The sequence below is a fragment of the Chrysemys picta genome, chromosome 7 (assembly GCF_011386835.1).
Source record: "Chrysemys picta bellii isolate R12L10 chromosome 7, ASM1138683v2, whole genome shotgun sequence".
NCBI classification, from domain to species: domain Eukaryota; kingdom Metazoa; phylum Chordata; order Testudines; family Emydidae; genus Chrysemys; species Chrysemys picta.
The window spans coordinates 75426309-75452420 of record NC_088797.1 but is presented as its reverse complement, the minus strand read 5'-3'; the positions used below and the strand labels follow the sequence as shown (position 1 = coordinate 75452420).

Sequence of the window (26112 nt, the reverse complement as noted above, 5' to 3'; positions counted from 1 at the left end):
TCTTGAGAACATGACCTATGAAGGAAGGCTGAAAGAATTGGGTTTGTTTAGTTTGGAAAAGAGAAGACTGAGAGGGGACATGATAGCAGTTTTCAGGTATCTAAAAGGGTGTCATAAGGAGGAGGGAGAAAACTTGTTCACCTTAGCCTCTAAAGATAGAGCAAGAAGCAATGGGCTTAAACTGCAGCAAGGGAGGTTTAGGTTGGACATTAGGAAAAAGTTCCTAACTGTCAGGGTGGTTAAACACTGGAATAAATTGCCTAGGGAGGTTGTGGAACCTCCATCTCTGGAGATATTTAAGAGTAGGTTAGATAAATGTCTATCAGGGATGGTCTAGACAGTATTTGGTCCTGCCATGAGAGCAGGGGACTGGACTCGATACCTCTCAAGGTCCCTTCCAGTCCTAGAATCTATGAATCATTCCAATATTTTTCTTCTAAAAAGTAGCATGCAAGATTCCACGGAGATTCATTCAGGCTGCATACACTTGCAAGGATGCTACCAGTTAAGTGATATGAAGAAGGCATTTATTTTGTGAGAGAAAAGCTAGCCAAGATGAAGCCCTCTCCTATTCCTAAACTCTGCTATTCCATGCTTTTTTTGCTTCCAGTTCCTGAACATCTGTAGCAGAGTGCTTGTGGTAATATTGGGGATCGTAAAATTTCAAAGACTAAAAGTTCAGTTGAAATTTGTCATAAGTTACTATTAATTTTTACTGCATTAGTGTACTTGTAAGTTCTTTCTTGAGGATAAACAGCTTTAAAGCTATTCATTTAGTCACTTAATGTAATGTTTCATAACTACATTTGCCTTAATCACATATTTTCTGAATGTGCACATAACTGAACGTTATATAGGATTCTGGGGACTTTTAAATGACAATTCCCGAATTTGCTTGACACTTGTTTTCCTCTAGTCACTACAGATATGGAATGCCTGCAAAATTTAAAGCCTCTAAGAGTGGCTCAATATCATTTTATTTATTAACAAAATACAACTAAATTGTTTTCTCATGTTGACTCTTTAATGGAGCCTTGTCCTTCTGATAATCCATTTTATTGTCTCTAAAGCAGTCTTCCACAAAAACTATGGTTTTAAATTACATGATCTTATACTCTGCACTTCAATAGTAGCCTCTAACCATACTACTTTACAAATGTGAATTAAACCTTAGCCCCCTGGGATGTTATGCAAGTTTCCATATTTTACAGGTAAGGAAGAATGGATTAAGTGGTTTGCCCACAGTCACACAGGAAGTCTTTGGCAAAGCTGGGAATAAGATTAACTCCAGGGAAGAGTGAATATGAAACTCCTCAATTTATTGCTTTCAAATTATTTTGCATAGTTCCCCTTTTACATCAGAAGCTAGCTTCGATACAAGAATTAAGTTCTATTTATGTACGGAGTTTGTCTTCAGTGCTGTGTCCTCATTTTTTCTTGATTAGTCTTCAACTGTTTTGCCAAGTTTTCAGTTTGCTTGTTTAGTTTTAGACTCTTATATTTAGGCGCTGCCAATATGTGAATTCCAAAGGTTGGGGACGTTGCTGTGCTATTGTGTTTCTACATAGGGTACAGGAGGTTTGTCTCAGGTCACTGGTTAACTGGCACAGCACAGTAGGGTGCGATTAGATGATGTTGTGGATTCATTACTAAAAATGTAGCAATCAGTCCTCTGCCATTTCTAACACTAGCCACATTGATATGAGAACAGTTCCAAATAAAGCATTCTGGCCCATCATCCAGATTCTGCATTTAATAGCTGAATAATTATGGATTTATCCAACCTGGTGAACAGGACAAATTTAAAAAAACCCTTGAAGGATATAATTACACATGTTAAGTAGTATTAGAAATCCATTTCTCAGTGTAGTCTTCCTTCTCGCCAAATATTCATGTCCTAAAACATGTAGGAGCATAGTTTGAATTAAGGGTCTTTTGAGGTCTCACAAAAGTCAAAAAAAAATTCAGAACTAAAACTGAAAATCTAGGTCATCATGTTGACCTAAATACATCTGCGTATTTCATAATACCACAGATCGGATTCAAATTTTTCTGAGCTCTGAATTTTGTTCTTTAGGATCCAAAAATAAGGTAAATAAAGGGCTCGTGTTTCCATTATATGGAAGTAATTACAGAATATAATTTTGCAAAAAGTGGCGTTACAGTACACATGAAATGTGTAATACCCCTTAGTTTAAAGCTCCAAGAACTTGGAAAAGATGTCTAGAGCAGTAAGAGTATGTTTACATAGCAAAGAAAAACCTGCAGCTGGCCTGTGCCAGCCGACTCAAGCTCATGGGGCTCGGGTTGTGCAGCTCTATCATTGCCTTGTAGACTTCCAGGCTCAGGCTGGATCCCGAGCTTTGGGAACCTCCCACCCTGCAGTGTTTAGAGCCCAAGCTCCAGCCCAAGCCTAGAAGTCTACACAGCAATAGAATCATAGGACTGGAAGGGACCTCAAGAGGTCTAGTCCAGTCCCCTGCACTCAAGACAGGACTATGTCTTATCTAGACCATCCCTGACAAGTGTCCCTGCTCTTAAAAATCTCCATTGATGGAGATTTCACAACCACCCTGGGCAATTTATTCCAGTGCTTAACTACCCTGACGGTTACGAAGTTTTCCTAATGTCCAACCTAAACCGCCCTTGTTGCAATTTAAGCCCATTGCTTCTTGTCCTATCCTCAGAGGTTAAAGAACAATTTTTCTCCTTCCTCCTCCTCCTTTTATATACTTAAACTGTTATGTCCTCCCAAGTCTTCTCTTCTGCATACTACACAAAGCCCAACTTTTTCAATCTTCCCTCATAGGTCATGTTTTCTAGACCTTTAATAATTTTTGTTGCTCTTCTCTGAATTTTCTCCAATTTATCCACACCCTTCCTGAACTGTGGCACCCAGAAGTGGACATAATACTCCAGTTGAAGCCTAATCAGCACGGAGTAGAGCAAAAGAATTACTTGCGTCTTGCTTACAACACTCCTGCTAATACATCCCAAAATGATGTTTGCCCCCCTCCCTTTTTTTTTTTTTTTGCAACAGCTGTTGACTGTTGACTCATACAGTATTTAGTTTGTGACTCATTACGACCCCCAGATCCCTTTCCGCAGTACTCTTTCCTAGGCAGTCACTTCCCATTTTGTAAGTGTGCAACTGATTGTTCCTTCCTAAGTGAAGCACTTTGCATTTATCCTTATTAAATTTCACCCTAGTTATTTCAGACCATTTCTCCAGTTTGTCCAGATCATTTTGAATTTTAATCCTAACCTCCAAAGGACTGGTTCTCAACTAGGGGTACGTAGAAGTCTTCCAGGGGGTGCATCACCTCATCTAGATATTTGCCTAGTTTTACAACAGGCTACATAAAAAGCACTATCCAAGTCAGCACAAACTAAAATTTCATACAGCCAATAACTTGTTTATACTGCTCTATATGCTATACACTGAAATGTAAATTCAATATTTATGTTCCAGTTGATTTATTTTATAATTATATGGTAAAAATGAGAAAGTAAGCAATTTTTCAGAAATAAACATACAAGTGTCACAGCATGGTATTTTGTAAGCAAGTAGTTTAAGTGAGGTATAACTTGGGGGTACAGAAGACCACTCCTGAAAGGGGTACAATAGTCTCAAAAGGTTGAGAGCCACTGCTCCAAAGCACTTGCAACCCCTCCCAGCTTGGTGTCATCCGGAAACTTTATAAGTGCACTCACTCTGCCATTATCTAAATTACTGATGAATATATTGAACAGAACTGGACCCAGAACTGATCCCCGCGGGACCCCACTTGATATGCCCTTCCAGATTGACTATGAACTACTGATAACTACTCTCTGGGAACGATTTCCAACCAGTTATGCACCCACCTTAGAATAGCTCCATCTAGGCTGAATTTCTCTAGTTTGTTTAGGAAACAGCCCCAAGACAAGTGAGGCTGAGCTGGCTGGCACGGGCCAGACGCGATTTTTTCTTTGCTGTATAGACATACTCTTAGTCTATAAATACAACATTGTTCTTAGAAAATGGCTGGAGTTTTAGCTGTGTGCCTATGTATATAATTTAAAAAAAATGCAAAATAAAGGAGGACTCTTGTCTGAAAAGTGCTTTGAAGTTTAAATTGATTGCAAGGCTAATCTCTACAGTTATAAAACCTTACCAGGTCTACCGCTTTAATAGTGATTTTAAAAGCAACTACATTTTCAACTTTCTTTACCAAAACAATTGCATTTCTAGACAAAATTACCTGGACCACGAATGTCTTATCCCCAAATCCTGGAGTCATTCCTAGAAGGCTCATATATGAAGCTTCGTTAATGAAGTTTTCAATTCCATGGAAGAGACCACGACCAGTGGCAGAGATACGTCCGTGGATACCACCTTGGCTGATAGGTTTACCAGTGACACAAGCATGGGCATTAATATCCTGCAAGACAGTTTAGAATTCTATAAATTGCACCAATCTTTCCAAGAAGAGGATCAGTCAAACAACAGCTGAGGTATAATGTATACGTGAGCTTCAAACACTAACAGATTTCTTTCCCTGATGTACTTACATTATAGCTTTTACTGACAGCAATAATGAAGATATGAATCACCTTTTTAAGCTTACCTCTCCAAACTCCCTTGCTCAGCTTACCATAAGCATCCTAGAAAAATTCTACCCTGCCGTACAATGCAATTACATAACTACAGTACTTGAGATACTGTTCAATTTTCTGAAGTGTGATTTGCACAATTCAGCTCTATGCTTACATTAATTTACAGTGGTATGTTTATTTACAGTCATGTTATAAGGATGAGGGGTCCAGATAGAAGCTGCCATCTGACTAGCCACAGAAAGGCAGTGAGTTACATGCCTTCTAGTGGTAAGTAATCACTCTACAATTGTGATAACCATCATTGTTCTTGACAAATTAATCCTTTAAAACAACAAAAAGCTTAGACATATCCTATGGGCAGTTTAAAGGTGATTAAACAGTTTTAGCTTTAAACAGTCACAACAGGAAACGTGAATATAATTATCTGAAAGCATGCAATACAGGTGTACTAACAACTTTAGAAATGAGTATACAATGATCTGGCTGAGATGCGATCATAAGAAATTTACCCCCCAAGTAACAGGTTTTACCCACATATGTTATGAACTAGTCTTTCCTACTATCTGAACAGAGGGGCCATAGTTGACCTCAAGAGGATAGCCTACAGTGCAAAGTCATGTGGAAAAATAGTAGATAAGTATCTTTTCCTACACGGAAATGCATTCACATGCCACCAAATCCCCATCTTTTATGCAGTCTTAAACTAAATAAAACTTCTATCTAGTTGCCTTACATGTGCTTGATACCCAAAATAAACCCTACTCCTTAAAACTCTGACAAAGATTAACATATAGGAGTCTCAGTATCCTTCATTTTCCAACAGTGAGGTCCATCTTATTAAAAACTTTATTCCAAAATCTAAATGCAAGTGTTTCCTTCAGAAAGTAGTCTGCTCCCTCTGGTGGTAAGTCAACTATAACCACTTACCAGAGATATGACCATCATGGCCAACTCAAAGTATTACCAGGTTTCCAATCAGTTACATTTTAAAAATCTAAACTCGTCACACAGAAGAAATAAGTAGTTTATGAGCATATAGTTGATGAACACAGCTTCTTTCCACAATTCCCTCCATCAGAGAGGCCAATGCCTTAGAAAATACAAGGGAATGGGGAAAGAAAGGAAAGAGTTGTACCAGCTCACTAATGTGAATTTCAGAGCCGAGAAGTTTAGTCATATTTCTTAATTCAGTGATCAAGAAACTTACCGTGGCTTTTCTGGACAAGTTAATATGGTACCCATTAAGACATAATTGGTTTGGCAGGAAAGGCCCACTATTCTTAAAGCCATCCACATTCAGATAGCAATGTTGTTTAAATCTCTGCTTCAATATTTAGTATCAGTAGAAACTGCTGAGTGAGATTCCTAAAGATTAAAATCATCATCATCATGTTCCTATTACGCCTCTGGTGTTTAGGGCAGTGACAAAGCTCCTCCACTTGGGTCTGTTTCTGGCAAGTCTTTCAATGGTTCCCCAGCTCTGCCCCAGGTTTTTCAGTTCGGTTTCCACAGCTCTTTGCCATGTTGTTTTCGGGAGACCTCGTTTTTGCTTGCCTTCAGGTGTCCATCTTATTGCTACTCTGGTGATGGAATCAGTTTCCATCTGAAGCACATGACCGATCCATCTCCAACGCCTCCTGCTAATGATGGTGCTCAGATCCTCTTGGCTGCACTGTGTCAATAGATCTTGGTTTGAGGCATTAAATGGACATTCTTCTCATCCCTTGAAGACCTGGACTTTGCAGATGATGTCGCTCTCTTATCACATACCCAACACCATATACAAGAAAAAACAACTCGACTCAACACATTCAGTCAGCAAACTGGATTGAAAATCAACCGCAATAAGAGATATCATGACCTTTAATATTGCCTCACCATCACCAGTACGGATAGAGGATTACGTTCTCACCAATGAAGAAATATTCACATACTTGGGCAGCACCATTAGCCAGGATGGTGGAACAAGCCAGGACAACCGGAACAAAACCAAAGCCAGGAACACCTTCAGGAGCTTAAATACAGTCTGGAAATCATCAAAATACAACACCAAAACCAAACTCAAGATTTATCAGAGCTGCGTACTGTCAACACTACTTTATAGTATAGAATGCTGGGGAATGAGAAAGTATGACATGTCCAAACGGTCTTCATTCCATACAATCCGCCTCAGAAAAATCCTCCATATCTTTTGGCCCAGAACAATCTCAAATCAAGATCTACTGAAACAGTGCACCCAAAGATTAAAATAGCACTGTTTAATTAAACAAATGAGCACAAGAATTTTATGGTAAACTTCAGTTAGAGGAAAAAAGACCCACCATAAATAATTTTCAAGCTTTTTTTTTACAAATATTTATTATTGGTCATGTCAAAACTTGGTTAGTGGCCCTGTCAGACATCCCAACTTAAATAAAAAGCCCTCCCTCCCTCTTAACCCTTCTCCCAAGCCTCTCCTGCCCTTGTGGCTCTTTCCTGTCAATTCTGAAGCAGGTTTCACTTTTCCCTATCCTCCACCTCTCTCAGCTGGCTTCTGCTTGCCAGGAAGAGGAAACCGAATCCTACTCACACAGCCCTGCAGATCCAAAGCAGCTGTGTATGTAGTCCATTGATTTGACTATGACGTTTTCATGCTCTCTCACTGTGGATTCTGGAGTGACTCTGAAGTCAAAAGCATGACGCGCATGCTCGTGAGCAGATTGGGCAGATAAAGTCATTGGTGAGCATCTTGGTAGCTATAGCGGTAGTATGACTCTTTTCCCTTGCAGCTAAAAATTGATTATATCTGTCCTGTTCAAAGACTTGAAAAGCTAGGAGTGTTGTGTGTTGCCATGCTGATCTATTTAACACAGCCTTCTCAAGATCATCCGGTTTTGTTGCACTGAAGTTTATGCTGTTCTTGATGCTGTCTTTGTAACGCTTTCTAATGTGGCCTTGATTCCGGTGTCCTTATGCCAATTCTCCATAGAAATTTTTTCTGGGGAGTAGATATTAAGGCATCCTAAAGAGGTGTCCAACCCAGCATAGTTGGGCTTTTATCAGCATGGCCTCAATGCTTACAGGATTTGACTTTTGGAGAACCTCCAGGTTGGTAATTTTGTCCTGCCAGAGGATCCCCATAATGGTGCGCAGAGACTACATATGGAAGGCCTCTAGCGGTTTGATATGCCATTTGTATGGTGTCCAGGTCTCACAGCCGTAGAAGAGAGATGTGAGCACAAAAGAATTAAAGTTTTATTTTTGTTGAGAGGGTTATGTTGTGGGATTTCAGGACTTTGTTACTTAACTTTCCTAGTGACTGAAGCTCTCTGTATCCTCTTCGTGATCTCTTTGTCAAGAGATCCATCATGGGAGATGTTGGTGCCAAGATAGGTAAAACTGTCAACTTGCTTTAGTTGGTTTCCATTTATGGATACACTAGGGGATATGACACAGAGCAATGAACAGAATTGGTGCAACACCACAGTTTTCTCCAAGTTGATTGTGAGGCCAAGCAATTTTGATGCTTCAGCAAAGCGATCTCCGATGCACTGGAGATCTCCCTCTGTGTGTACCAGGAGGGCACAATCATCTGCAAAAAGTGCTTCTCTTATTAATAGTTCTGTTACTTTTGTTTTTGCTTTTGCTTTAAGTCTTATAAGACTGAAGACTGAGCCATCGTGACTATCTGATGTATATGCCTCTGAGACCATCTGTAGCATGTTTGAGAACTTGGCTGAAGAAGAGGTTGAACAGTACAGGGGCAAGGACGCAGCCTTGTTTGACTCCAATTGAAATAGGAAAGGAGTCCGTGAGTTCGCCATTAAAAAGTACCTGACCTCGCATCCCCTCAAGAAATAAACAAATGATCTTTACACCAGTTTTGGTGGGCAACCAAGTTTGCTGAAGATCATCCATAATCCTTCTCTATTGACTATATCAAATGCTTTTGTCAGATTGATGAAAACACTGAACAGATTCATGTTTTGTTTGATACTTTTTTCTTGTATTTGCCTGATACTGAAAATCATGTCTGTGGTGCTATCAATCTGCAGTGAGTCTCGGGTAGATTGGCTTCTGAGACAGGTGAAATCAGTCAGGTTCAGGAGGACACAAACAAAGATTTTTCCAGCGACAGATTACCGTGGGCTCTCTCTCTTGTTATCACAGAGAATTTTGCTGCCTTTATTTTTAAATAAAGACATAACTGTGGCATCTTTGAAGTCTTTTGACATTTCTTTACTGTCCCAGACGTCGGTAAGGATCTTTTGGAGTGTTACCACCACTTTTGCACCCGCAGATTTATATATTTCTGCCGGTAGCTACCAAGAGTAAAAAGTCGTATCTTTCAACTTTAGTGACCAAAACTTAATGCAAAGTATGTCTGAGTAAGAAGGTGCCATGCTTAGATCTACATTTTTTAGTTATTGGTTTTTGTTTTTAACTCTAAATTAATCTTACTAAAGTTTGTCTGTATATAGCTTACACCTCTGCAGAAACTGGCAAACCAAGTTGGGTTTATGGAGTGGGAAAAGGAAGCAAGGAAACTCTCAGTGCTGTAGAGTTTACTATTTTCCTGTGCAGTGGTTCAGCTCTTTTTGATAAATGTTTATTTTTTCATTTAAGAATTACAAAGAAGATCCTGCAAGAACCTTCCATAAATGGACAGATGATATTGAAAAGTACAGAGAAACTTAATTTTTACAGCACACAAGTCTTAAGTCATTGCCTTGAGTTCTCAGGAGTACATAACGGACAGATTGTTGGGTTATAATGAAATATGTATTTTTGTACTTTAAGAATGTTTTACTGTGCTGGCAGTATACTATTTATAGTGTCTAGCTTTTAGTTTCCTTGAGGACTTGGATTTTGTAATTTATGAGAGGGAAATATATTATCATTTAGCAACCTGAACTACTTTTTGAAGCCAAGTATTCTTCTGGATTTTATTATTTTTTACAAAGTAAGTTTCATGCGTGCAGTACAAGTACAGGAAGTTATTCATAACACTTATTTCCATAGCTAACTCAAACAGGCAGAGTGCTGTGTAAGAGCAATCTACTTGATTGATTTATGAAATTATTCAAAGTCTTTCCCCACAGGGTTGTTATTTTCCCCCATGAATAATTGACGATGCTTGAGAGATTGGCCTGTTGGCTCTAGAATACCACACCCAATGTCAAAGATTACAACAACAAGTTGTAAATGCTTTGCCAAGAGGCACATGGTCTCGGGAAAACACAGTCATCCCTTAAACATGCATTCTATGCCAGAGATGAACAAGCAATAACAGGTTTATAGCACTATGAATGAAAGTATGAAATCAAAAATGATAAGCTATGCCCTAAAGAACTATTTTAAATGACTGCAGAAACCAAGAAAGGAAGATTTTTCATTCAGAAGTAGCAGAGGTTGAGCTAGTTATGAGATAGCACATTAAGCATTCTTTTCTATAGCTTCAAAGAGTATATTAGTATACTCAGCACATCAGTGAAATTGTAAACCTGTATAAAATCTTTGAGATCCAGTGATGCATCATCGAGGGGAAACTCAAGAGCTCAGAGGACACAAACAGTACAGCCTTTTAAAAACCAGGCCAGGGATCGGCAACGTTTGGCACGTGGGCCGCCAGGGTTAGCCTCCTGGTGGGCCGTGCCGGTTTGTTTACCTGCCGCGTCTGCAGATTCAGCTGATCGCGGCTCCCACTGGCTGTGGTTCGCCACTGCAGGCCAATGGGGGCTGCGGGAAGCTGTGGCCAGCACATCCCTCATCCTGTGCCGCTTCCCACAGCCCCCATTGGCCTAGAATGGCGAACCGCAGCCAGTGGGAGCAGTGATCAGCCGAACCCGCGAACGCAGCAAGTAAACAAACCGGCCCAGCCCGCCAGGGGGCTTACCCTGGCAGGCCGCATGCCAAACATTGCCGATCCCTGAACTAGACCAATACAGCAGAACCTCAATGATATGAACACCAGAGTTACCAACTGACCAGTCAACCACACACCTCATTTGGAATTGGAAGTATGCAATCAGGCAGCAGCAGAGACCGCCCCCCCCCCAAAAAATCCAATCAAACAAAGCATACACAGGACAGTACTGTGTTAAACAGAAATGAATAAAAAATAAAGAGAAATCATATTTTTTTCTACATAGTAAAGTTTCAAAGCTGTTTTAAATCAATGTTTAGTTGTAAACTTTTGAAAGAACTACCATAATATTTTGTTCAGAGTTATGAACATTTGAGAGTTACAAACAACCTCAATTCCTGAGGTGTTCATAATTCTGAGGTTCTACTTTATTTTTTTTGTTTTTGTTTGGCTGGACTATTTAAAGGACACACTTAAAAGAGCCACCAATAAGTATCTTATATACACTCTGGTGCTGAAACATCAGAAAAAAATTAATTTGAGTACTTGTCTAACCAACAATTATGTTTTCAGACAGTCAGAGCTAATAGCTAAAAAAATCTAACTATTGACTATGCAGGGACAAAGCAGCCTTGCACAATCATAAGCAGATCATCATCATTAAGGGTGCGATTTAGTCACGGAACCTGTGATTTCCAAAGACCTCTGATTTCAGCCAGCGCTGGCTGGAAGCTGCAGGGAGTTGGGGAGTAGCCCCACCGCTTCTGGCCGCCAGGGGGGACCTCTGCCATCGGGGGCGGCAAGAGCGACCCTGGAGCTCCCAGCTGCTGTGAGAGGCAGGTGGGACCCCAGCAGATTGGAGCTTCCAGCCCCTCCTTCCCCGAGCTGCCCAGGCTACCCCATTTTGTCATGGATATTTTTAGTAAAAGTCAAGGACAGGTCACGGGATTCCATGAATTTTTCATTATTGCCCATGACCTGTCTGACTTTTATTAAAAATATCAATGATAAAAACTTAGCCTTAATCATAACAACTGGAAGGCATAAAATTCAAGTTTTTCTGCTTTTGCTTTGTGGGTATCCAAACACAAATTGTTCTCTTGCTCTATTCTAGTTTTGAAATCTACATTAATTCTTTCCTTGGTAATCTGAAAACATCTTGATGCTTTTGTAGCACCTGTGGTAGATAGAGGATTAACTGTGTGTGATCAACAGGGTATTAACACAATACACACAATTCAACAGTCGCAGTATTTCTCCAGCTTGACAGTGTCACTTCAAGTGATGTCTCAAACACTCAGGCACTTTAACAATTAAGACTAGCCATTCATAATTGTCAATATATAGAGGAACAATTTCAGAGAAATCACTGCAATAACGGATGCAAAAACCTGAGATACTGTGCTTTAAAAACATTTGATAAATGGTAAAACTTCATTAAGACTTTAAAGAGCTAAATATATGGGCTTTGAACAGAAACACTATCTTTCTTCATTGTACAGAGATGGAGTATTGAATACAGTATTTAATTTAATACAGTATGTAACAAGTAGTGTTAAACTAAAACTAGTTTAGCTAAATAGTCAAAAAGGACTGAGTCTGATTTTAAAACGCACGCCAATTCTGAATTTTGTCCGTCATTAATCACCCACCTTATTGTGCTTTCATATTGTTCTAGAACATCGTAAAATACAATAACTCCTCACTTAACTTTGTTATGTTCTTGAAAAATGCAACTAAGCGAAACGATATTGAGCAAATCCAATTTCCCCATAAGAATTAATGTAAATAGAGAGGGGTTACGTTCCAGGTAAATTTTTTTCGCCAGACACAAGACATTATATACATATACAGTATATATTTTAAACAAGTGCTAATCAGAGGATTGTCTGGGGACCTGCTCATGAGCTCCCTGAGCTTGTCCTAAAACAACCGTGTTGATCACAGGTGGGATATTTCACAGAGAATCCCTTGCTGCTAAATGATGAACTAGCACTTGGCTGAGCCCTCAACACATTGTTGTTGAGAGTCTCACACTCTACAAGGCAGCACCAAGGAGAGACACAGTAGTTGCAGGGCAGCGGCTGCAAACACTTCCCTGGTGAAACTGAATGTAATGATGAACCCACGCTATCCCTCTGGAGCGCACCACTCCCTCCTCTGGATGGTGCATGCATGGCTGCACGGGGAGGGAGGGAGGGGGGGGATGTGTGCGCTCAACTCCCGGCTCTACACCAGGCCTGCCCCCAACCCAGCCCTTCCCCTGAGCGCATCCTTGCTCCTGCCCCCCAGAGCTCCTGAACACCCACAAAACATCTGATTGCTGCAGGGGGAGGCACCGGGAGGGAAGGGGGAGGCTGCGCTTTGCGTCCTTCCTCCTCCTCTTCAGAGCCTCATGAACACCCGTGAAACAGCTGATTGCTGCGGATGGGAGGGGGGAGTTGCTGATCCGTGGGGCTGCCAGGGGCGGGAGGCGCTGGGGGGGAGGGACTGGAAGGGAGCTGATGGGAGGCTGCCGACCCACCCTGGTTCCAAGCCCCCCGGCCAAACAACGTTATAAGGCAACATTGTGCAACTTTAAATGAGTATGTTCTCTAATAGGTCAGGGATGTAATAACGAAACAATGCTAACCGGAATGACATTAAGAATGGTCAGAGTTACCAGGGGCTAACGACCGATCTCCCTGAAAACTTGTTTGCGGGTCTTTATTTTTAAATACTGCTGTGAAAAGAGGAGGACATTGGACCAACGGTTTAATGCAGTTTGAATATGACCATACTATTTGTTCCATTATATGCAACACATGAAAACATGTCAGATGACTGCTGAAGCTGCTTCTTTTTTGGAAATTGGTCATATCAACTAAACTTTTACATTGTGATGTCTGAAGAGGAAGTCTTCATACTCTTTTTGCATAAACATGACCTAAAACCCCATGATTAAAGTGCTATAGTTACATACACAATTAAATAAAATTAGAGGACTAGTCAACAAGGCAATAAATCTCTGGCATAATGTTGGCTGGGTTTCCGCAAAGAGCAAGGAAGCTCTTTTACTTTGAAGCATTTGCTCAGAACTTACATAGTGTCCTATGGTATTGGCGTAGGTATCTGCAATCCAGGACATCTCCCTCTCACCTGTACTCATATCGGGGGCAGGCACATCAATACCAGGCCCTATTAGCAAGAGTAAAAACAAGTATCAAGAGTAAATACAAATATTTATCTTCAAATTCTCTATCTCCTCTGCTTGGTGTGACAGCTGGGATTGGTTGAGATGACCTAATTTCATATTTAAACCTCAGTTATTCAAGGAAGAACAGACCATACTTTTAACAACTGTGGATTTTAGACACCATATCTTGTTTTAGTAACCTGGCAAAACCCCTTTAAGCTATTGAAATCATTGACTATCTGGTCCACATTTTATTTAATCAAAAATGTAGTTATTTTATCACTAACAAATTAAAAGTGTGTTTGTGCTTTTGCTTTATTTATCTAGTATATTTCATGTAGACCACAGTAGAAAGGAAGAAGAGAAAAAGCTACACATATACAACTTATACTTGGCATAACTACACTTGATTTTAAACGTAAAAGCCGTATACTTCAGTTTCATTCTTCTTTACATCAATGTTCTGAGTTTGGGTAAATTTTCTTGCTTGCAAATACTTGATAGGCTGTTCTAGATATTACTGTCTAGTTTATTGATACTCATTTCTTATTCATTATATCAGAGGTAACCACTTAAAAATGGAAGAGGCAAGGCATCTTTCATGAAGAACATTCCTGGAGGCATCTTCATGTACCACCCTACCAGTAATTTTATGTACTCTTCTGGGTAACTGCTTATGGACTGTGCTAAGCCAAACTATTTGAAATAAACAAGCTCTAGATATCCTTGGCAAGAATTTAAACAAACCAAGCCCCCTTTTAATTTTCCAAAATTTCAAACAAATTACACAGCATCTCATTAAAAAAAATAAATCAATCAATAAAGACATTCTATCTAACCATTTCAATTGTCAATGCAGCTTAGCTACCACTACGTACAATACACAAATCATTTATCATTTTGATAAATATATTTGTATGGACACTGACAGACTCTCATGCATCCTAGAAAAAACATACTTCTGCCCATGTAGACAGCAATAAAATGGAAGATACATGAATATGCTTGTTGGGACATCTATTGGGACTTTGTTTTCTTAAGAGATCAGGAATGAAAGAAAAACCTTGCCTTATTCCTCTCCTGCTCCTATGAAACCAAGAGCTCTTTGCCTGCAAGTGTTCCACCATCAGTTCAACTGGGAACTCTCTTCAAGTAGATAGGCTTAGTTATTCAAAGAGATTGAATGAAATGGGTCACCTATAAATGTCCCCACACAGGCTATGGGTTCACTTCATTTCTTTTGAAACCATCTCTGTGGTTGCTATGGGTTGGATCTTTCATTTCCTTCCTCTGATATCAGCCAAAAGCCTTGATTTTGAGACTACAGGAAACACGGTACTAGTGAACAGTTCAATCTAAAAGACCATACATAACCAACCATATTTCAAGTGTGACAAATTATGTGTTCTGAGATAACCATAAAATAAGCATAGTGCTACACTTATCACCTAAACTATTTTAAACTTCCATAGAAAGTGTACTGCAACTTGAGAGTAAACAGGAAATTTAATTCTTTCTAAATGGCAATGTCATTACCTTAATATGTACAAGGCAGAGTTGGCATAAATCCTTTATTGCTAGGTACTCAGCAATTTGACATTAGCTGAAGCATGTTTGCATCACAGAGCCTACATCATACTAAAGATACCAAACACCTTCTTAAAAGCATAAATTCAAATAACGATGTGCATCAATCTCACATTAGACCAGAAGAGGTTAATAAAAGCCTGTAAGCTTAATTTGCCTTACCCTGCTACACCCACAGAAGATATCAAGCATGGAGGGAGAAGTTAAAAGGGCTGAACCCAGTTCAGTTGGGAGCTGACCACGAAGGAGAGCAGATGGCTGGCTATCAGAGAATTCTGCAGCGAGAGAACTGGATTTGGACTGTTGGGAGGCAGAGCCCCCCTGAAGGTAGGCCTGTAACAGGGATCTCAAGACAGTTGGGAAGGTAAATGGGAGCAAGTGAGTCCCCTCAGAATTCTCTATTCTGCAGAAGGGGCTGCAGGAAGAGTCCTGCAAGGTCATGGACTGCCCTGTCAGGGAACCAGAGAGAACTCCTACAGCAGAACCAGGTGGGTGGTAGAAAGCACTAAAAAGCTCTGCAGTGAGCCAATGAAAGAGGCTTAGAAACAGAGGCACTGATAGCCTCTTCCTGGGTTCACAGTGTATGGCCAAGACCCAAGACAGGGCAAGTAGGAAGTGGTGCAGGGATATAGCAAGGGATCTGTGTAGTCAGGCCCTGATTGCTTAAAAGAGTCCCTGCACCAGAATCCACTGGAGAGGGAGGGCCAGAGTTCCCCTACCCATTGAGGAAGGTGGAACAGAAACCCCTTTACCCCTGGTCAGGACTATTGAAAACCCCCGATATCCAGAGTAAAGATCAACAAGTCCTGAGTTGGACTGAAGGCCCAATGTGAGATTGATGAACTATTGTCTTACTCTGCACTATATCTGACCCCATCAGAGGCCAAGTCTCAAGAAGTGTAACACAACAGGGCTGGAGCAGCATGTTTACAGGATACTATCTAGTCTATATTGCTAACACACATAAAATTAGATTCCCAAGTTACAAGTTTACTAGTATCAGGGGCATAGCCACAGGTGAGCTGTGGCCTACCCTCTTAACATCCAGTCCCACCCAAATCTGAGCGAGGATGTAGTGCTGCCACAGCGGCCCGAAGCGTCACTTGGGCACCAGAAATTCAGGATGGAGCTATGCGCCCACCCTTCAGAAAGCTACGCTCCGGCAGCTCTGCCTTGCCATTTTCAGAGCTGCCTCACGCGTGTGCCCAGCTCGGCAGGTGAAGCCCTGTGTCAGGGGGCGCCAGAGCTAGAAAGAGGGCATGGCGTAGGGGGAGAAGCTGAGCTAGCACAGAGTCATTGCTCGTCCATCCAAAAGTCAGGGCCCACCCAAATTTCCACTCCTAGCTATGCCACTGACTAGTATCACTGTACTTACATACCAATAAATCCCTTCTTTGCCAGCTCCATAGTAAATCTTCTTGTGATCTTTTCCAATTCATTATCCTATTAAGAAAATATAGGAGTCACCAGGATTTGGTATAAGTGTTAAAAGTCAACCTAAAATTTCCCACAAACATCATAATTTTTTTTTTATTTTTTTAAATAAAAAGCTGTTCATGCGTTTACACATTGATTTCCATAGTGTCTGCCTGGTAACTCCCTTGTTTTGTATGGTCAGTATAGTAGGTAAATAGCCTAGGGAGGTCTCATTTTCTTTATGTATATTTTCAATTATTCAAAAGAAATCATGAATGCATCAGGGAAACACAGGTAAGGACACTGTTTGGTCAAATATTTCAGTGTTAAAGAAAAAACTTGTAAAATAACCATTTTCCTAGCAAACAAATATAATATAAATTAGATGTATAGTAGATGACAGCAATCAGTCCTGATTATTGCATAATTAACGCAAAGTTTCAGTAATTCATACAAATATTAAGTTTATTTCAACTTTGACATTTCATGTAGTGGCTATTCTAGTTCTATAACATCTGATTACCGGAAAACATGGCTGCAATTGGCTCACTTTAAAAACTAGTATGCAAATCACCCACGTTATATAATACTTAAGACTTTAAAAATGTGTCAACCTCATTGCTAAAGAAAGTTTATGGTACACTAAGTGCAAAATTATTCTGAGAAAAAAGGTAATGTTTGGGATTAAGCTTTCTGCATGAATAGCATCATTTAAAAAAAAAATCTAGGCTGCAGACTAGTTGCATTGCCTTTAAATTTCAGGAAAAGACTTTGCAAATTAAATGATATAAGAGTACTTGACCTTTTACACAGGGAGTTCTTAAATATCAAATTGTTTTGGATACATCTTTGCCTGCCAGTTGTACACAGTGTATTCCTGGGGGAAATTCTGCACCAAAAAATTAAAAGTTCTGCTAAATTCTGAAACTTTATTGGTCAAAAAAACACAATATAATCACTCCAGTTTACATTATTTTGGTAATTTATTTGAAAATACCTGTCAACGTGTATGTCAACAATACACACAACAACAACAAAAGATTTCCCCAGGCACAGACAGTTAAAGAAACCCCTATGACAACCCAGTTCCAGTTGGGGGGCCCCCAGAGCTCCCTCTCCCCTTCCTCACCCCTCGAATCCAGGCACAGGGCATCCCCCTACCCCAGAGCCCAGCCCTAGGGCATCCCCTGGCCCAGACACCTACACACCTCCAGAGCCTTTACTCCCCCCAGCTTCTTTACTGTCCTGCCAGGGGAGGTGGTGTGGTGCAGCCCTGCCCTTCCTCACTCTTTGCCAGAGCTGGGTCTCCCGAGCCCTCTCCTGTCCCCGGGAGAATGAGGATCGGGCCTGGCAGCCAGAGTGTGCAGCCTCCATCCCCACTGGGCTGGGCATGCTGCTCATTGCCAGCAGGGCTCTGCAGAGTCCAGCAGCCCCTAGTGGCAGCCAGCAGCTCTGCAGCCCCAGTTCTGTGGGGGAAAACATGGAATTCTGTGCGAATTCTCCCAGGAGTAACACAGAGACTTCATTTAATCCAGGGGTGGGCAAACTTTTTGGCCCGAGAGCCACATCTGGGTGGGGAAATTGCATGCAGGACCATGAATAGGAAGGAAGAATCCCATGCACCGCTACAGGCTGGGGACCGACTGGCTAAGCAGCAGTTCTGCAGAAAAAGACCTGGGGATTACAGTGGACGAGAAGCTGGATGTTGCCAAGAAGGCCAACGGCATATTGGTCTGTATTAGTAGGAGCATTGCCAGCAGATCGAGGGAAGTGATTATTCCCCACTGGTGAGGCCACACCTGGAATACTGCGTCCAGTTTGGGGCCCCCCACTACAGAAAGGATGTGGACAAATTGGAGAGTCCAGCAGAAGGCAATGAAAATAATTAGGGGGCTGGGGCATATGACTTATGAGGAAAGGCTGAGGAAACTGGGGTTATTCAGTCTGCAGAAGAGAAGAGTGAGGGGGGATTTCATAGCAGCCTTCAACTACCTGAAAGGGGGTTCCAAAGAGGATGGAGCTCGGCTGTTCTCAGTGGTGGCAGATGACAGAACAAGCAGCAATGGTCTCAAGTTGCAGTGGGAGAGGTCTAGGTTGGATATTAGGAAACACTATTTCACTAGGAGCGGGGGTGAAGCACTGGAAAGGATTACTTAAGGAGGTGGTGGAATCTCCATCCTTCGAGGTTTTTAAGGCCCGCCTTGACAAAGCCGTGGCTCGGATGATTTAGTTGATGTTGGTTCTGCTTTGAGCAGGGGATTGGACTAGATGACCTCCAGAGATCTCTTCCAACCCAAATATTCTATGATTTTAGGATAATGTAGGGCTGGGGTAGGGGGTTGGGGTTCAGGAGGGAGTGCGGTGTGCAGGACGGGGCTCAGGGCAGGGGGTTGGGATGCAGGAGGGGGTTCAGGCTCTGGCCTGGTGCCGCTTACCTTGAGCGGCTCTGGGGTGGCATGGCGTGCAGGGGGCTAAGGCAGTCTCCCTGCCTGCCCTACCCCCATGCTACTCCTTGAAGTGGCCAGCACCACGTCCCTGCGACCTGGGGGAAGGGGAGGGCAGAGGGCTCTGTGTGCTGCCCTCGCCTGTGGGTACCTCCCCCGAAGCTTCTGTTGGCCATGGTTCCCCGTTCCTGGCCAATGGGAACTGCAGGGGGCGGTGCCTGCCATCGAGGCTAGCGCGCGGAGCCCTCTGCCCCGCCATGGGCCGCAGGGTCATGGTGCAGGCTGTTTCCAGGAGCGATGCGGGACCAGGGGAGGCAGGGAGCCTGCCTCAGTCCTGCTGTGCCATGGGGCTGGCAATCCCGCTGGCCGGATCCAAAGCCCTAACGGGCCAGATGTGGCCCGTGGGCCATAGTTTACCCACCCGATTTAATCTCTTCTAAGAAAGATATAGGTGGATTTCTACTGGGCTTTCAATGCTGTCCTACAAAAGAGCTTTCAAACTCTTCCCGTTTACACAATATATGTATATAATTTAGACTTACGGTATAGTTCTTGGTATTGATCTTAACACCAGCCTTTGCACCGCCAAATGGCACATCTGTAAAGGAAAAGAGTTTCATTTTTCAAGATAAAGGTAGAACAGAAGTGACAACATCTTTAAATTATGCAAAAAAGGGGGAGCTTCTATAAGTTTGTGTAAACATGCGTATTTGAAAGTTATACGTCACTAAACCCTCACTGTCAACTGCGAAGCTGACTCTGCCACATCCACAGCACAATTTCACTAATATGTTCACTAAAAATTTACATTCTGTTCATACAAGGGGCAGTCTTTTCAGATCAGTTTGAAGAGGGTCTTCTAAACTCAGGAAGGCTAAGATCTATTTAAATCTATTTCCTTCAAGTTTTGCTGTTTATTAAGGACACTTTTGTTAAAATACAATCTTAGACCTTCCTTACAGCCCCATCTACTCAATCATGAAATAAGTCCTTATGGTCAAGTGGGATGTTGCCATGTGGTACTAACATATTAAGCATGGGATAATTTTACTGAGAGATGAAGCACAGTAGAAGAGCTGAATGTAGAGAACAAAGTACTATTCAAAAACATGTAGCTTCAATAATAGCAAAGGAAATACAGCACTATAATTACTGGGTAAGCATTCAAAATCACTTGTTGCAGATTTTAATAGGTTAGATTTTAGTAAAAGGAGATTAGTATCTAAAAATAACAAAATTCAGTCCTTCAGCTATTTCACAGTGACTTAAATCAATGCTAATTCAAATAATTATAATCCGTACTTGACAAACTAGTATCACTTACCAACCACAGCACACTTGTATGTCATTAGAGAGGCCAAAGCTTTCACCTCATCCACGCTAACATCTGTGCTGTAACGAATACCTGAAAAACAAAGGAAAAACAAACAAGAAGAATGAAGTGAGTTTGCAATTAGTATTTGAAAATTGCAAACAACAACAACTCTAGGACAGTGGTCTCCAAACTTTTTTGATCGTGCACCCCATCAGTAAAAAAATTGACCATGCACCCCCGCCACGCCGAAGCAACAACAAACAAAACAAACAAAAAAAGCTCCTCCTGCCGCGCGCCCCACTTTGGAGACCACTGCTCTAGGACACCAGCCCACTACATGCAAGTGGGCAATCTCTCTCTCAGCTTGTCAAGATTGAAGTAAGAGATGATGTACAACAGCCTCAAAATAACAAAAACAGTGTAGGAAATAAAATACAAATCATTAACTTCAAGTTAGTTTTTTCTGGTAGTTTTCAATAGTAGAAATGAAAGGGGCACTTAATGTACACCATATAGTTAACTTGGGACAAATGGTGTGCCATTAAACGAGGGGCAGTTGAGAGGTATTAAAGGAGAGGGACAGCTTTCCTGCAGTAAAGGTTTAAAACTTGACTGTTCTAAGTGCTCTAAAATACATAAAGTTAATCAGATTGCCTTGAAATTTGGTGTGTGTCATGGTGGTACAGGGTAGAGACAGTGTTCCAAGTGTGGGTCCATTTGACTACGAGGTTCTAGAAATACATCCCCCAGAAAGAGAACAGCTTTTCTTTACGTTGATGCATTCTGGCAACTTTTTTTTTTTTTTTTGCGCTCACGGATAGATATCAACTTGCATAGGATACCACCAAAAGCTATTCTTTCCCCTATCATTAAATCCACAGACTGTTCTCATATCCCACCTCACAACTGAAAATACCTATGGGAAGATGACCTCAGTGCCCTGCTACTGACACAACCTACACAATTCTGTACTGTAATGATGAAGACTGGAACCTCAAGGTACACATCCACCTCTTTCCTTTGATAAAGCACACAGGGGAATCAGATCCAGATTTCATTGAATCATAATCACAACTCTACTATGCTCCTCAAACTAATCCCCAGATCTCCTCATCACAATCACAACTCTTCCCAAGCTGTTCCAACGTATTCCTTTACCACTCTGTACAGCTAGGACAGTGAATGTAGCTTGAGTGCCTGCAGATAACTCCCAATGGCTATTGCCAGCTTGGGGGGAGTGGCGGGGGGAGGGGGGGGGGGCACAGAACTAAGTACTCCGTACTTCCTGGTGTTCAGAAGCTTGAGTTTGAGTTTTGCTGAAATCAACATTCTGGAAGGACATGAGCTATCACTGGGCAACCTTAACTCTGCGTTAACAAAGCTTGCCATTTAAGAATCAGTAGCTTCTAGAATGAATCATTCAGCAACATAATGCTAAAGCTTGCCAGGATCCCTCTAACCCTAAGCGTTGCAAATCATTCACTTTATAGAAAATGAAGTGATTTGTCACTGGACATGGAGACTTTTACAATAAGAGAACTTGAATATGACCTTGCAGGTAGGGTAATGCAAAACAGCTTTTGTAAAATTTGAAGGGCTTGTAATATTTTGTATCTTTCTGACTTAGAGGCAGTTCAAAACAAACTGGAAGCTAATTTAACAAAGGTTGGGAGTATAAATTGTGTCTAAGAACTTTTATTTTTTTCTGATTACTGAAGCTGAAGACTGTGTGTCAAATGTCAGAAATTGGTTTTTAATTCTTTTTATATTTAATTTACATGGCAGCGTCATTCTGCCTTACCAAGTTACAGCTGCAAAGTAGGTAACTTTTTTTAGTCAACCCAAACTGGGTACATAAATAGAACTCTAGATGCTTAGACTTGCAGTTTAGAATGTGAACTTAGTGCCCACAAAAGCCAAGGGATAACAGCACAAGGTTGCAACCAAAAGTAGCTACTATGCAAGTTTCTCCCACAGCTCTACAGAGTCTAAATTCTAACCTACAATGATTCTCTACCCTAATCCTATGATTCTTGAGCATAGGCTGTAAATTGTGCCAAACTGGGGAGGGGGAGGGGGAAGGCTGTAGCAGGGACAGAGTGTACACTAGAAACTAGAACGACTCCACAGATTTCCTATTATCCAAAGAAGAGCACAAATCCAGGTCCTCAGACGTGAAAAGCATTATCCAAAGTAAACCCCTGAGCTCCTATGAAAGCCATTCCTGAATGCACTGGAAATGATCCCAAGTCTACAAAGAAACTGAGTGCAGCTCAAAAGTTTGCGGCCAAATTTCTGCCCTCCTATGTGAATATACTTTTCAATAAGTCTAACAAGAGTTATAGGGCTGAATGCTTCCCTCAGAACAGGCATATGATTTTAGTTTTTATCTGACAGTAAATGAAAAAAGACTGTTAGATTTTTCATTGCAAATTCATTACATAAATGGTTAGTGTTGAGACTAGAAATACCACAAACTGTTAGAGGAAATTTTAAGTTTTAAAAAAAGGTGTAAAGCATTAGAATAGTAATGTTTAAACTCTGAAATGCAGTTTACATGTTCTCCCCAATCTTGCTCTGATAACTCAGAGGAAGCGGAATTCACTACCTTCCTGAAAATACTTCATCTGGAACGTATACTACATACGGCACAGCTTGTTCTGACTGAAAACAACATTCCATTTTTGTTCAGGTTTTCCTGACACACCCATCTTTCTAGGGCATGCTTGCCACTCAGTGTCAAACTAGAAGTGGCTGAAGCACCATCTACACTAAGTAGAAGCCAGCTTTTCTGTAACCAGGTTATGATATGCTTATTTGACTTAGTTACAGACTTCTGTCCACACAGCAACTGTTTCAACTATATGTCAAACAACATTTCTACAGAGATGTAGACTACCAGTCCAAGTCCATTTTGCCATGCAGCAGAAGACCAACTTTGATGTAGTTTACAGACCCAGTCTCATACTAGTTTTTTGAAAGGATGTATCCAAAATTTGAAAAAAAAGAGACATTCTATGCTTGCTGAACTTGCTGGACACTGATGCAATTATTTCTCAGTTTAAACAGGGTTTAAGCCAATATTTACCAGTGTCCTGTCCTAAACTAGTTTTTCCTGGGAAATTGCCAGCCCTTTGCTGGAGGATGCACAAAGATAAGACTTAATTTCTAGTATACTAAGGACTTCGGTGAAATCTAGTTTGACAACTTCCTAGTTTAGCAAAAGACTCAGTGCAAATTAGATTGGGAAACAGCATTGCTATGCATCTGGAAATCCCTTCTGCACTGTGTTCCCACTTCTGAAAACTTGTGCACATTTTCCACATTAGAATAAAGAACAAAGCTTGAAGCAATCCAATAGTTCATGGTGTTTCTTAAATGTTTTAGAGTGCCATAAAGACTATCACATACAAGCTGCACACCAAAATTAACATTTTAAAAATCCTAGCATGGCCCACACAATGTCTCTTGAACCAGTAACTTTTGAAGACAGTTAGACAAAGTTATCTTTTGTAATGAAAGCCTTAAGTTACAGCATGACTCACAACCATGGAAAATATTTTCCACTGGAAAAGACCCAGAAAGTCTTGTTTATAAGTGAAGGATTTTCTTTCCCCACCACACCCAAAAAAAGTTAAGCCAAGCCACAGTATAGTAAGTTATTAGTTTCTTGTTCCTTTTCTTTACATTGTTTAAATTGCTTCAAATTCCAACCTACTTTTCTATTTAATTGCTGAAGAAAAGGGAAAGATATTCATATTGCAGGGTCTCAGCTTTTAAACCCGGACACACACAATTTTCATTACTGGTCAGTAGTACATTAGAAGAAGAATAAAGGACTGATTCCCCCAACCTGTGACTATGATGTAGAGAGACAGGCCAGAGGCAAGCCAGTCAGCTGAATCACCTTTAGTCTGAATTGTTAGAGAGGTTAAAAATTAGATCATACCAGAAATATTTAACTGTATAATACATCAGGAAAAGCTCATACCAGTAGTAAAGATCATAAGTAGCATGTTGCCAAATACAATAATTCACTAAATATCACCTACCTCACCAGTCTGCCATTCTAGAATTTTTTTTTAGACAGAGGAATAGAATACAGGAGGTTTCAATAGTGCCAAGTACATTGATGCAATAAGTTAATTCCACCGGATAATGTGTAAAAGAGTACTATCACTACAGTTAACCATCTAAAGCAGGGGTGGGCAAACTACGGCCCACGGGCCAAAGCTGGCCCATCGGGGCTTTGGATCTGACCCGTGGGATTGCCACCCCTGTGGCGTCACGGGGCTAAGGCAGGGTCCCCTGCCTGCCCCAGCCCCATGCCGCTCCCGGAAGCGGCCGCTGGGGAGATGTCGGGGAGGCGGGGGGCCAGAGGGCTCTGTGCTGCCCTCACCTGCAGGCACCGCCCCCCACAGCTCCCATTGGCCAGGAACCCTCCTTCACCGTTTCCCGTTCCCGGCCAATGGGAGCTGCGGGGGGCAGTGCCTGCAGGCGAGGGCAGCGCGGAGCCCTCTGCCCCCTCCAGCACGCCCCAGGGGCTGCAGGGACGTGGCCCGTGGGCCTTAGCCCTGCTGCGCACCACTGCCACCCCGGAGCTGCTCAAAGTAAGTGGTGCTGGGCCAGAGCCCACACCCCGAAACCCCTCCTGCACCCCAACCCCCTGCCACACCCCTCCTGCACCCCAACCCCTTGCCCTGAGCCCCTTCCTGCACACCGCACCCCCTCCCACACCCAGCCCTGCATGCAATTTCCCCACCCAGATGTGGCCCTCGGGCCAAAAAGTTTGCCCACCCCTGATCTAAAACCACCAAAGTTGAATGCGTACTCAACAATTACCCCTCTAACATATAACAGGACAGAAGTTAAATAATTTTTGGATCGGAAAGAGTAAGTGGAGGCTTTTGTTTTTTTCCTCATGTATACAAGAAAGGAAGCCAAAGAAATCTTCTCTACTGGACATACTAAAGCCTAAATCAGATCACACTCTGGCAGATCCCTAGAACATATTTTTAATGTTTGACAAACTCAGATTTCTAAACAGACTTGCACATCTCTCTGTGTCCAAGTATCACCCTCTAAGGGTCATGGATGATATATTAACAGATGCTAAAGCCACAAGGGATCATTAGATTACCTAGTCCAGTGGTCTCCAACCTTTTTTGTCTGGCGGGTGCCAGACGACAAGCCACGGAGGACCATGGCAGCAGATGAGCATCCGCCGAAATGCCGCCGACAAATGACAACGTCAATAGGCATCGCCGCCGAAAGCAGCGTCATCCAGAGGCATTGCTGCTGAAATGCCACCGAAAATCGGCGGCATTTCAGCGGCGACGCCTCTGGATGCTGCTGCTTGTTGGCATTTTGGCGGATACGTGTCCACCAGCCAGCACACGGGCGCACTTAGACGCCCCGGCGGGTGCCATGGTGCCCACGGGCACCACGTTGGGGACCCTGACCTAATCTGATCTCCTATAGATTGCAGACCATTAAATTTCACCCAGTTAACCTCTGTATTAAGTTCAAAAGCTTTTATTTGACTACAGCATAGCTTCCAGAAAGGATCCTTGGACATCAATAAACAGTATAGCAAGATGAAATGGAAACTTTAGATCTGAATTTCTTCTCTTTACAAGTCCTGAATCAGTTTAGATGAGATTTTTGTTAAAGGATGTGTCAAAATAGAAGTTACTTATAAGCATAAGAACATCTTTTGGATTCTAATGTC

General features: G+C 41.8%; 1 protein-coding gene across 2 annotated transcripts in view; it reads right to left on the bottom strand.

The window, feature by feature from the left end:
* GLUD1 (glutamate dehydrogenase 1) overlaps positions 1 to 26112 on the bottom strand; it is a 49443-nt gene that overhangs the window by 9773 nt on the left and 13558 nt on the right. For both annotated transcript variants that reach the window (XM_005293997.5, XM_065551817.1), the window contains exons 2-6: positions 20391 to 20471; positions 19609 to 19664; positions 16586 to 16649; positions 13527 to 13621; positions 4245 to 4424 (exon numbers count right to left, since the gene is read on the bottom strand). In XM_005293997.5, the coding sequence (XP_005294054.1) occupies positions 4245 to 4424; positions 13527 to 13621; positions 16586 to 16649; positions 19609 to 19664; positions 20391 to 20471 (476 nt within the window). The remainder of the gene's footprint in view (positions 1 to 4244; positions 4425 to 13526; positions 13622 to 16585; positions 16650 to 19608; positions 19665 to 20390; positions 20472 to 26112) is intronic.